The sequence below is a fragment of the Vulpes lagopus genome, chromosome 10, assembly GCF_018345385.1.
Source record: "Vulpes lagopus strain Blue_001 chromosome 10, ASM1834538v1, whole genome shotgun sequence".
NCBI classification, from domain to species: Eukaryota; Metazoa; Chordata; class Mammalia; order Carnivora; family Canidae; genus Vulpes; species Vulpes lagopus.
The window spans coordinates 16,746,617-16,757,519 of NC_054833.1; the positions used below are offsets into that span (position 1 = coordinate 16,746,617).

General features: G+C 35.4%; 1 protein-coding gene across 1 annotated transcript in view; it reads left to right on the forward strand.

Annotated features, from left to right (window-relative positions):
• Window positions 1–6,031, forward strand: part of LOC121499941 — a 226,941-nt gene extending 220,910 nt beyond the window's left edge. The window contains exons 12-13 of the mRNA XM_041771213.1: window positions 597–743; window positions 5,906–6,031. Coding sequence (XP_041627147.1) covers window positions 597–734 — 138 coding nt within the window. The 3' untranslated portion in view covers window positions 735–743; window positions 5,906–6,031. The remainder of the gene's footprint in view (window positions 1–596; window positions 744–5,905) is intronic.
• Window positions 6,032–10,903: the final 4,872 nt, after the last annotated feature.

A 10,903-nucleotide genomic window follows, 5' to 3' on the forward strand; every position in this document is an offset into this window, starting at 1 on the left:
GTGCTCAGTGATAATTAGTCTTGTATATACAGAAAGTTTCTCTAGGGACAATGAGTTCCTACTAAAAGGAATGCTGTCCTGTGTTTTCCCCCATTTGAAAACAGTTTTGTGTTTGATCCATTTCATCACACAAAAGTTATTAAAGGCAGAGGAAGAAGAAGAAAAGAAGAAGAAGAAGAAGAAGAAGAAGAAGAAGAAGAAGAAGAAGAAGAAGAAGAAGAAGAAGAAAGATCCAGTCTTGTATTTGATTTTCACATTTTTGGTTTCCATAGAATTAGGATAATTCACTTTCCAAATGTGTTTGAATTACTAATGTGTTCTGTACTAGTAAATGTTATACAGATTTTAATTTATTTTTTTGGTGTGTTATATGATGAGTACGAATAGCAAGTCAGAAGTGAAACCAACCCATGATACCTAAATTGTAAACTTCTGTTAAACTGTGGAGTTCAGTTACAATATGGCATTTCAGGGGATTTCCAAGCTGTAATCTTGGGGCAGGGGTAAGGAAAAAATCACAGCATTTGTTCATTCCACCTAAATATTTCTTTGAAACATGGGAGATTAATATGTGCCATTTTACCACCACTTTTCAGGTGTTTGGTGATATCAGTGGCCTAAGGTTTATCCCCACTGAAATGATCATGGCGATTCAAGAGCAGATGAGTGAACTGGACAGTATACCAGAAGACTCTTTTGATATTAAATCAAGAGAAATGAAAAGAATCCATTAAAATAAAAAGGTAATTTTTTTCCTACTGATTAAGTATATAACTGGGCTGCATGTGAGTGTATCGACTAAGTAGGAGCCACCAAGTTCTACTTTGTTCTTGTTTTCTTAAAGCCCCAAGGTGGCCTGCAAATCACACGAGAGTAGTGCAACTTTCTCCTCCATCTACTTCCTTATAATATGTACTTTACCAGAACTCAATAACCAGTACTGAAAACAACAGTTAGAAGTTATAATAACCCTAAATACATTTTATGGAAGCACAGAATCCTGCCAATCTTTGTTAGTTTAGAACAACACTGTCCTACTGCAGAATTTGAAGAGTGGTAGGATACCTTTTTTGACTTTCTTTTATAAGTGATACTTTCATTCTTAGGGAATAAGGGAAATGGATAGAACATGATATAACCAACTCTAGTAAATCCCTTTTCCTTTTTATTTAGCTGAAAAATTTAATGTTTTAAAAGAAGGAACTTCAAGAAAAAATGAAAAAAAAATAAATCATAAAAAATAAAGTCCCTCAAGTGAGTTGGCTTGCAGAACATATATTTTGTGTTTTAAGATAACAACAACCAACCCTAAAATGACTGGCTCAGATATGGGGTCTCTGCGTATACCTCAACTCTTTCTAAAGGGATCAAATTAACATACTTCTCTTTCAGTTCTTATAGTGTCTTTTCTTTTTTTAACCTCCTTGCTTTTTTCTCTTTCAATCTGAAGGTTTGGAGTAGGATTTATGATCACAAATGGACAATGAACTATCAGAAGGTAGATGGATCCTAAAAAATCCTGCATCGTGAAAACTCCTTTGCCTCACTACCAAACAATAAATACAGTGGGTAGCTAGGCCCTCCTATTTTCCTCTGCACTTTTCAGGAAGGGTGAGCAGATATTCTCTCAAACAGAAATCAGTGTCCTAGAAGGGTCAAAATTGATTCTTCTAACTAGGAAATATGAACACATCTGATCCTGGTGATTTTCCATCCCGGGGTTTAATCATTGTCTGACTATGATGGTATCTTCAGTCTCTCATAAGACAACTGCATTAAGGATTACACTAGGTGTTCCCTCTATTGGTCAAAATTAGCATATGCATATGCTGTCAATATTTTTCATTCTCTATAGCTATTATTGAAGGCAGATCAACATACAGTAATATCTCTGTCAACAGATCTCAACTCTATAAAAATGAATAAATACCCAGACACCTTTTAATAACTTAAATTAACACACAGGCCCACTTCAGGCAGTTCAACTCTTCTTTCAAGATGAAACTTGAGTGTCACTATCACTGATGTTTTCCTTCCTCACCTCCATCCTTGCAAGTGTAATTCATTATGGTTTTGATGACCAGGCACTGACCTCCACTTTCACTGAATGGTTTTGTATTCTAATTTCCTATTTCTGCCTTCCCCATTTCAGCATGGTGTACCCGTGGACAGAGAATTTCTTGAATGTATCTTCCTATTGACAGAACTTAGAAGAGTGCTGGGTACAATTCAGGGGCTCAGTAAATATCTCCTGTTGAAAAGACGATGTGAAAAAGAGTAGGGGTGGGATGGTGGTTAAGGCCAGGTATTCATGGTGTTCTCCTTTATAAAGAAGGTCAGAAAAAAAGGGGATAAGACAAGTTCTATGAAAGAGTTGTCAGTACAAAATATACTGAGGAGGAATACAAATAAGATTTCTACTTTTTAAGCTATATTTCATTAGATCCTTAATTCAAGTCGATAACTTGAATAATGTTGAAAAATGATATGGTGTTTTTTTACTGAGTTGTCATTCTCTTAACTGAATGAATAAAAATGTCTACTGATTATTTAAATCTGCTACTTTTATTTATACTCCCTTAACTGAAATTTAAGTTTTATGAGGGCAGGAATCACTGCTTCCTTTATTCACTTTTACCCTCCCCAGTCCTTAACATCATACTTTGAACTACCTGGTGCTCAGTCAGTTTTTGTTGCATGAAAGAATGAAGGGATAAGTCAGGTCTCACTTAACTTTATATTTAAAGTACTGTATGACAATGAATTGAATAAACAATACAGAGAACAACACCACCACCACAAAACACTTTTCTTTGTTGTGTTTCCTTTAAGAATAAGTGGCCCCAATGGAAAGACTATTATAATTAAGAAATTATATTTCTCCTCCACAAAGGATACCCACGGTCACAGTGTATTTCCTAATCCATGGAGTCTCTTACTACATTTTTGTAACACACGAGTTGTTCAGTACTTTAAAATGGAAGTCTGGAGTGCTTTGTTGCTCTTGTTGCTTTATATTTGTTTTCCTTGCCATTGAATTTATCTTACTGAGCATTAAACATTAAGTAATGGATTCAATATATGAGTCATTCTAACACTTTTATAACATGATCTGTGTGTGTTGTGTGTGTGTGTGTGTGTGTGTGTGTGTGTTGCACAGAGATAGACTAACATGTTTTTTCAAGAGTCCTCTCTTCTTGTTGAATATTTATGGGCTCAGTACTAGAATTCAGTCCAACACTGAAACAAGAATTTGACACTATTTTACCTTTGTAGTAAATACTGCATTTGCATTGGCATTGAAATAACCTATTTAATTTAGATTAATTTATTTTTTGGGTATACATGTATGGTTAGGTTCTTAATATAAAAATTTAAAAAAGAAAAAAGGACTTTTTTTCTTATACTCAATACCTCTCATCCTCTGTGCCTCTTTATGAACTGCCAATAAGAATTCCATGGATAAGGAGAGAGACAGAGTGGTCATTGCAAATAGATGTTCTATAAGAATGGAGTTCTCACATGTGGGACCCTGCTATAAAAACACCTTAACAGTGTACACATATTTATATGCAGTGCAAAATGTATGTTAAAATTCAAGATAGATTTCTGGAGCACTGTATATATATATATATATATATATATCTGTGAGTCCAATCTTCAGTTTTCATAAGCATGTTGAAGATAATTTATAATGCTCATAATTATTTTTCAAGAATCTGTTAGTAAAACAAGTTTTGCTTTATCTATAAACTCATGCATGTTTGTTTAATATTTTCATTGGTAATTTTATTTCTAGTATTACAGTTAGCTACAAATTGATATGTGTCATTCATATTGATATTTTTACATATAGAAATAATACACAATACAACATATGGCTATAATTGAAAACTGTAAGTTAAAAAAATCCTTTTGGTAGATTTTTTTTGCTCTTATATACTGTGTACTTATTACCTAAATATATTTTCCATTTGAAACTAAATTCTTTTAAGGAATAAAAATATAAATAAGAAGGAATTAACAATTTAAGTGCCTGCTGTAAATTTGAAAGTGAAATCTAGTAAATGTTCCTTGTATTAAGCTCAGTGACAATAGATAGATTACACTAAGTGTCAGTTGAGCAAGTGGATAAAAAATGAGTGATTTTCATCCTTCAGTTAAATATGGTGCTAAGTGGTATGTGCTAGCATTAAAAGCAAATTACTTATCACTTCAACAATCACAGCATGAGAGCATTCTATTGGAAGTTGTATTTCCAGTCTTTCTCGGTCTTCAGTTTTATTAAATAAATCAACTGATAATGCTTGGATAAGCAGAAGAAAAAAAGCCTTGATGGCATTATGGCATTTCCATTTTATAAGTGCTTATTCAAGATGTCTCCAAAATGGTCTTTTCTCTATATTTTAGTCAGTAAGAATTTACACACACACACACACAATGTCATTTAGCCCAGCCACCTCTGTGATATCACTTCCAGTTGGCCATCTAGCTTAGTCTTAATCACCTCGAGGAATGGGAAAATCACCACTTTAAATGAGAATGCTTACTACTAAGAATACCTTCCAAGACGTTGAAAATTGCTCTTACTGGTCTGAAATCTTTGTGGAAACCTGCTAAATTTAGTAGGTCAGAGCCTTGACAAATGGTGAGTCCTAACTAGCTATTAACTGAGATAAAGTAAGCCTTGTTATTTTTTAAAATCCAAAATATTTTCTTTAAATAAATAGTGAATTTTCATAGTTTTTTATTTTTGTGATTGATAAAGAGTGGAAGAGGGAAGGGAGCAGATATACTCAAAGGTGAAGGATAATCCTGCGTACTCCCTCTAGGGATCCAGGAAAAGTTCAACTCTCCTGCCCCATCCCGACAAATGAACTTATTACCTATTCCACCAGTGCCTCCAATGTTTTAAATAAGGTCAAATATTTGTATTATATACTGAGACATAGGCCTTGTGGCATAGAGGGTCTGCTTGATCTTAGACAATGAGGACATTTGCAGCACTGGGATCGATTGGAATTTAAAGGCCCTTCTCTTACTTTTTTAATATGTTGAAACCCTGAAAGGAGCAGAAGTTCATTCCCAAAATGGTATAAATTCTTTAAGGATAAACTTTCCAACATTTATGTCATAATAGGAATTCAGTAATTATACAATAAATGGGTTGATGAATGATACAGCATAGTGGTTAAGAGCGAGGGCTCTGAGTTATATCTAAGTCGAAATCCTCCTCAATAACTTACTCTCCATGCAGCACTGAATGAGTGGCTCAACCTTCTGAGACGAGTCAAAGAGTATCTGCTAATCCAGTGACATAATTCATATACATAGTTTTCAGGTTGCATGATTAGAGACAATATCTGCATATCTGATGCACCCTGTCCACTTGAGACCTGGAGAAAGACTACTTCACAATAAGCATCAGATTAGGACTTGATGATGTCCTAAGCTGACCACATGGGATGTGAGAGCTGCTTGGTCAGGAACAGAGCTTGAATGGGCATCAACTAAGACTCCAAGAGATAGCTTATAAACTAATGCACCAAAGATCTTTTTTTCTTTCTTTTTTCTTTTTTTCTGAATCTAACTGTATACTTTCAGTTCAGCCTCTCCTTGAATGGCCTTGGATATTCTATTTCAGTTCAACTAGTTCTATGTTCAATGTGAGTATGTAGGATGGTTTTTTGGTTTATGTTTGTTTTTTAGTTTTTATTTATTTATTTAAAGTAATCTCTACACCCAAGATAGGGCTCGAACTGACAACCCTGAGAACAAGAGTTGCATCTTTTTCCAGCTGAGCTAGCCAGGCACCCCAACATGATTTTCTTAACAGTTCTCTTCATGAAGGCACCAAAGTTCTAACCAGTCTCTCATGTGGAGCTTTGTCGTGTTCACTTCACAGGACTGTTATGAGAAATAATAAGGATGGTGAAAGAAATATATTACCTAAGATGCTGGCTGAGCAAATTAATGAGAGAAAGAAGAAGAGGACAAAGAGAAAGAAACAAAAAGAAGAAGGAGGTCGAGATAAAAGAGATACTGGAAGGATTGAAAGAAAAAGAAGAATGATAAAAAATTTCTAAAAGTAAAATTATTAAGTCAAGGGTACCACATTTAAAACTTTAATATATCCTAATCTGATTTCAGAAATATTGTACCAATTTCCATTTCAATTATAAATGATAGTTGAGATAACCTCTTTCTCCAGACTATTGCTAGTAATAAACAATAATAGTAAAAATATTTTCTTACCTATAAGGGTAAAAATAGTTTATTAGAAATGCCATTTATTTTACATGATTAATGAAAACGTATAGTTTTACCATTGGAACCCATTTATTCTTGTTGATTTATAGTAGCTCTTTATGTATTAAGTGCAGTAAAACTTTGCATGTAGGTTATGTCACCAAAATATAGTAAGGTTGTAAGTTATTCAGTTTCCTTTAATATATATTTTGGCATATAGAAGTTCTTTATTTCTATGTCATTTAATCTCTACATTTATTTCTTTTTTAACATGGTGTATTAGTTTATCATTTTCCTTATGTTTAGGAATGACACTTTTATTATATAATAAGCACATATAAGTTATATATTTTTAACCTGGAAAATGTTGTTGTTCCACTGATTTATTGCCTATTCTCATAATAGTATCAGACTCCATTGATTAACATAGTTTGGAGATGAAGCAGGGGCATCCTGTAACTAAACCACACAGCACTATAAAAGACTTACAGGCAGCAGGGGAAGAATGAGAATGAAGATAAGAGAGCACAACATAAGAATATTGGATTGGGGTAATGGATATATGAAAGTTTAGTGGATACTATTTTCTTCTAGTTTTGAGTATGTTTGAAGTTTTTCGTAATAATAAATTAGGAAGGTCATAGAACAGAATATACACATACAAGGCATAATGTAGTATGACCTATCCATTAAAGTACATTTTCAAATAATAAATAATAACATGAGGAAATGTTCAAAATATAATGGGGAGCATAAACAGAACTATGATCCAGTTATAGAAAACATATTGCATAGGAAGAATCTGAAAGCACACAAATCTATGTTGATAGTGGCTATCTGTGGGTGACAATAAATTTTATAATTTTTTCTAATATTATTCTATTTTTTCCTATGAGCTCAAGTTGCTCTTACAATTAATGCTGAAACAATGAACATAATTTTAACCACTAAAATCACTGAAGAAATAATTTAAAAATATAAAAATATGTGATACCACCCAAAAAACTAAAAGTTATCTCTATGAGCATTATCTGCGGAAGAGAGATGCACAAAAGTTGCATTCTGAAAACATTTTAGAAGATAAGCATCTATGAAATAGGATCAAAACCTGCAACATATTCATTCCTAGCCTCATTTTACACTGATAAATTGGTTTTCTACTTCGCTGGGAAAATTGAAGCAGTCAGAAGAGAACCACCAGCACATATTCTTGCCACCCTATCTACTGACCTACCAGCACCTGCCACCAGTGCTTCCTGTCAGCCTTTATCAAAGATGAAGGCACCATATTCTTCTAAAGTTTATCCCCTTACTTATACCCTAGATCACGTGCTCCTTCAAGGACACCACTCCCAATAGCTTCTTCCTCTTTTCTAAATTATCATCTTAACTCTATTTAATAATACAAATCTACTATTGTTTCTCCATATTGGAAAATAATTACTCCAGACTCCATTCTTCTTGTCATCTATTCACCTCACATCTTTGCTACCCTTTAGTACAAGACTCCTTGGAAGAAATTTTTCTTCTTGCTATAACTAATTCCTCCAATGCTTGCTGACGCTCACTCCATTCATGATTTTCCAACTGTACTCCATGGAAACTGCTCTCACCAAGGCCAACAGTAACCCCACCCCCATATTTTTAAATGCAATGCCCCATTCTCAAGCCTCATCTTCCCTGTTTTCGTAGAAATGTTTTCCATAATTAACCACTCTCTCCATTCTTTGTACACTTTCTTTCTTTCTTTTTTTTTTTTTTGTACACTTTCTTTATTTGGCTGCCAGGACAGTATGAGTTTTCTTCCTAAATCTCTAGTGACAGTTTTACCGTAGCCTCCTCTTTTCTCTTATTTTTTAAGATTTTATTTATTTGACAGAGAGAGAGAGAGAGAGAGAGCACAAATAGGCAGAGCATCAGACAGAGGGAGAGGGAGAAGCAGGCTCCCTGCTGACCAGAGAGCCCGATGCAGTGCCCAATCCCAGGACCCTGAGATCATGATCTGATCTGAAGGCAGATGCTTAATGGACTGAGTCACCCAGGCACCCTCTCTCTTACTTCTTAATGGTGGAGTACTCCAGGACTCAGTCCTTATTTTCTGTTCTCTTTGCTCTCACCTTTCATTATTGATCTCAGTTACCAAAGGAGATCACCCCCAAATGCAAAGCTCTGGCCTAAATCTTACAAACATTAGACATACATATCCAAATGCCTACTATACATCTCTGCTTGAAGGAACATCTACCATGGTATGACCCCAACCTATGATTTTTCCCCTCTAAACTTGATTTTTACATCTTTTTGCATCTCTGTTTATGGCAAGATCAATATTCCATTTTCTCAAGCTGGAAGTTTAAAGTTATCCTTGACTCTTATATTATTCGGGACATTATAATGCAGTAACAAGCTCTACTCAAATCACTGTGGCTTATAACAGCAAAATTTCCCTGTTATGCTACATTTCCACTGGGGGACTGCCAGGGTTGGGACCAGAAGGATTTGTTCTGCATCACTGTCATCCTCCTTCTGGACCCAGGCTAACAGAGAAGCCATTATATGGAGGACTTCCCAGGTATTAAGGCAGAGGGGCAAGATATTATATTGGATTGCACATCTCTACCTGGATGTTTTACGTGCCAGGTATATTTCTATATCGCTAGCCAAAGCAGATCGCCAAATTTCTCCCAATGACAATTTGGTGGAGAAGTACATTCCTGCCATACCAGAAGAGAAAGGATTGTGAACACCTCTAATGACTACAACAGTTGGCCATTTGGGTCCACTAAACCAGTAAACCAGATGTTTGGTTCACTCATCATTCAAGATGAAAAATACACTTACCCCTGTCTCAAAGTCATATCACCCATAGTTCAAGGTCTCTGGCTAACGTACAGTGGCACATATAATAGAAAGAGGTGATGCCAGGCAATCTCTATATTAGGTATGAATGTAGCTCTACTTGATGGAAAAACCTATTCACACTAAAGTACAGTTACTAACTACCCCATGTACCCAATATATGATGGAAGAACAGAGATAGAAGCATAGTAGATACTTCCATTCAAAAAGAGAGATGGCAACCACTGGTCTAGAATCTTTCTAAAACTCCTCAGGCAGTTGAAAAGGTCTATTACTTTGATTGCAAGGAATAATTATTGATCAGACTTTATTTCTGCTTCATGGAATAAGTTCCCTCTGTTCATTGTTCTTTATGACTCTTGGCTTCACTTTCTGGAAGTTCCTTTCTGTGTCATTATCCTGTTTAGTTGTATCTGAAGTGAGCTTTAGAGAATATGTCCTCCTTGGAGACTAAACAGTTTTGTCAAGCTGTTTCTTGATCCTTGGGGCCTCAGGGTTATTTTAGGTCTTAAATGATTAGAGTCTTTTTTGGTTTAGGTTAGCAGCTCTTTTTGGCAGTACAACTGTCTCAGAAACGTAGGCAGCCTTGTATTCATTTGATTCCAGCCCATTTCATGTGCCAATAACCATACTTACAGTTCTTTTTGAGACATGACTTAATTGCAGGTGCCCTGAGCTCATTAAGCATTGGTAGGAAAGTGACATCTTTTTCCTAAGCCATTTTCTGCTACATTAACTGAGCATCACCATAATCTACCCAGAGGTAGTAACAATGGGAGTGAGGGACATCCGTTGATTTGATCCTTGCCAAAAGGCTTTCTCTGCTCAAAGACATTCCCAAGTTTACTTCCTGCTAGTAGGTGGTGAAGAACAGTTACCTATTCCAACCTTATAAGTCTTCACATTTTCTCTCTTCATCACTTTTTATTTCTCCTTGCTAATTCTTTTTAAGCTCATCTCTTTTTGTAGAACATTGTCAAATGTAGCCAGTAATATCCAACAGATGCTACTAATATTCTATTTTTTCTCATTTTTTCATATCCCAGGATACTCATTAAATGTGTTATATACTTTCCAAATGATTGCTGGTTAGCAGTTGATGGTTTAAAAAGGAAGGGTAACTTATGGTGCTGGTTGTACATTCATCCCAGGTCCCCTGAGGAATCTATACAATAATGTCATCATTCTCACTCTGTGCTTGTGTTGATCAAGTACCCGCTCTGGAACACTGCTGATTGTCCAAGCAGAGGGAAAAAGGAATATGAGACAGCATGACAGGTTCTTAAGCTCTCAGGAAGACATGAAATATGTCACCTCCACTCCCATGATCAAAGGAAGTTATATGGTCACAGAGAGGTGGGAGTGTAGTCATGAAGGCCTGGCTCAGCTATAAAGATCTCTACTGCCTCCAGTAGATCCTTTTGACTCCATATCAACCATTCAGAAACTCAATTGGACATGCTTTGAAAATAAACCCGGAATCTGACTACTTATCTCATAATTCTCTGCCACGGTTCCAATTTGAGCCACTATTATTGCTCTACTGGATTTCTCAGTAGTCTCTTTACTGATTTCTCCATTTTTACTCTCATTCCACTTTGATTCATTCCCAACACATTAGCTAACATGATCCTTTTAAAATAAGTGAGATTATATGACTCCTTTGCTCAAACTCTCCATTAGCTTAACATAAAAAGCAAAGTTCTCATGATGACCTCAACTCATCCTCAGTGAGCTAAGTCATTACCTCTTCTTATCTCACATGTACACTTGCCTTTATTCACTATGTCCTAGC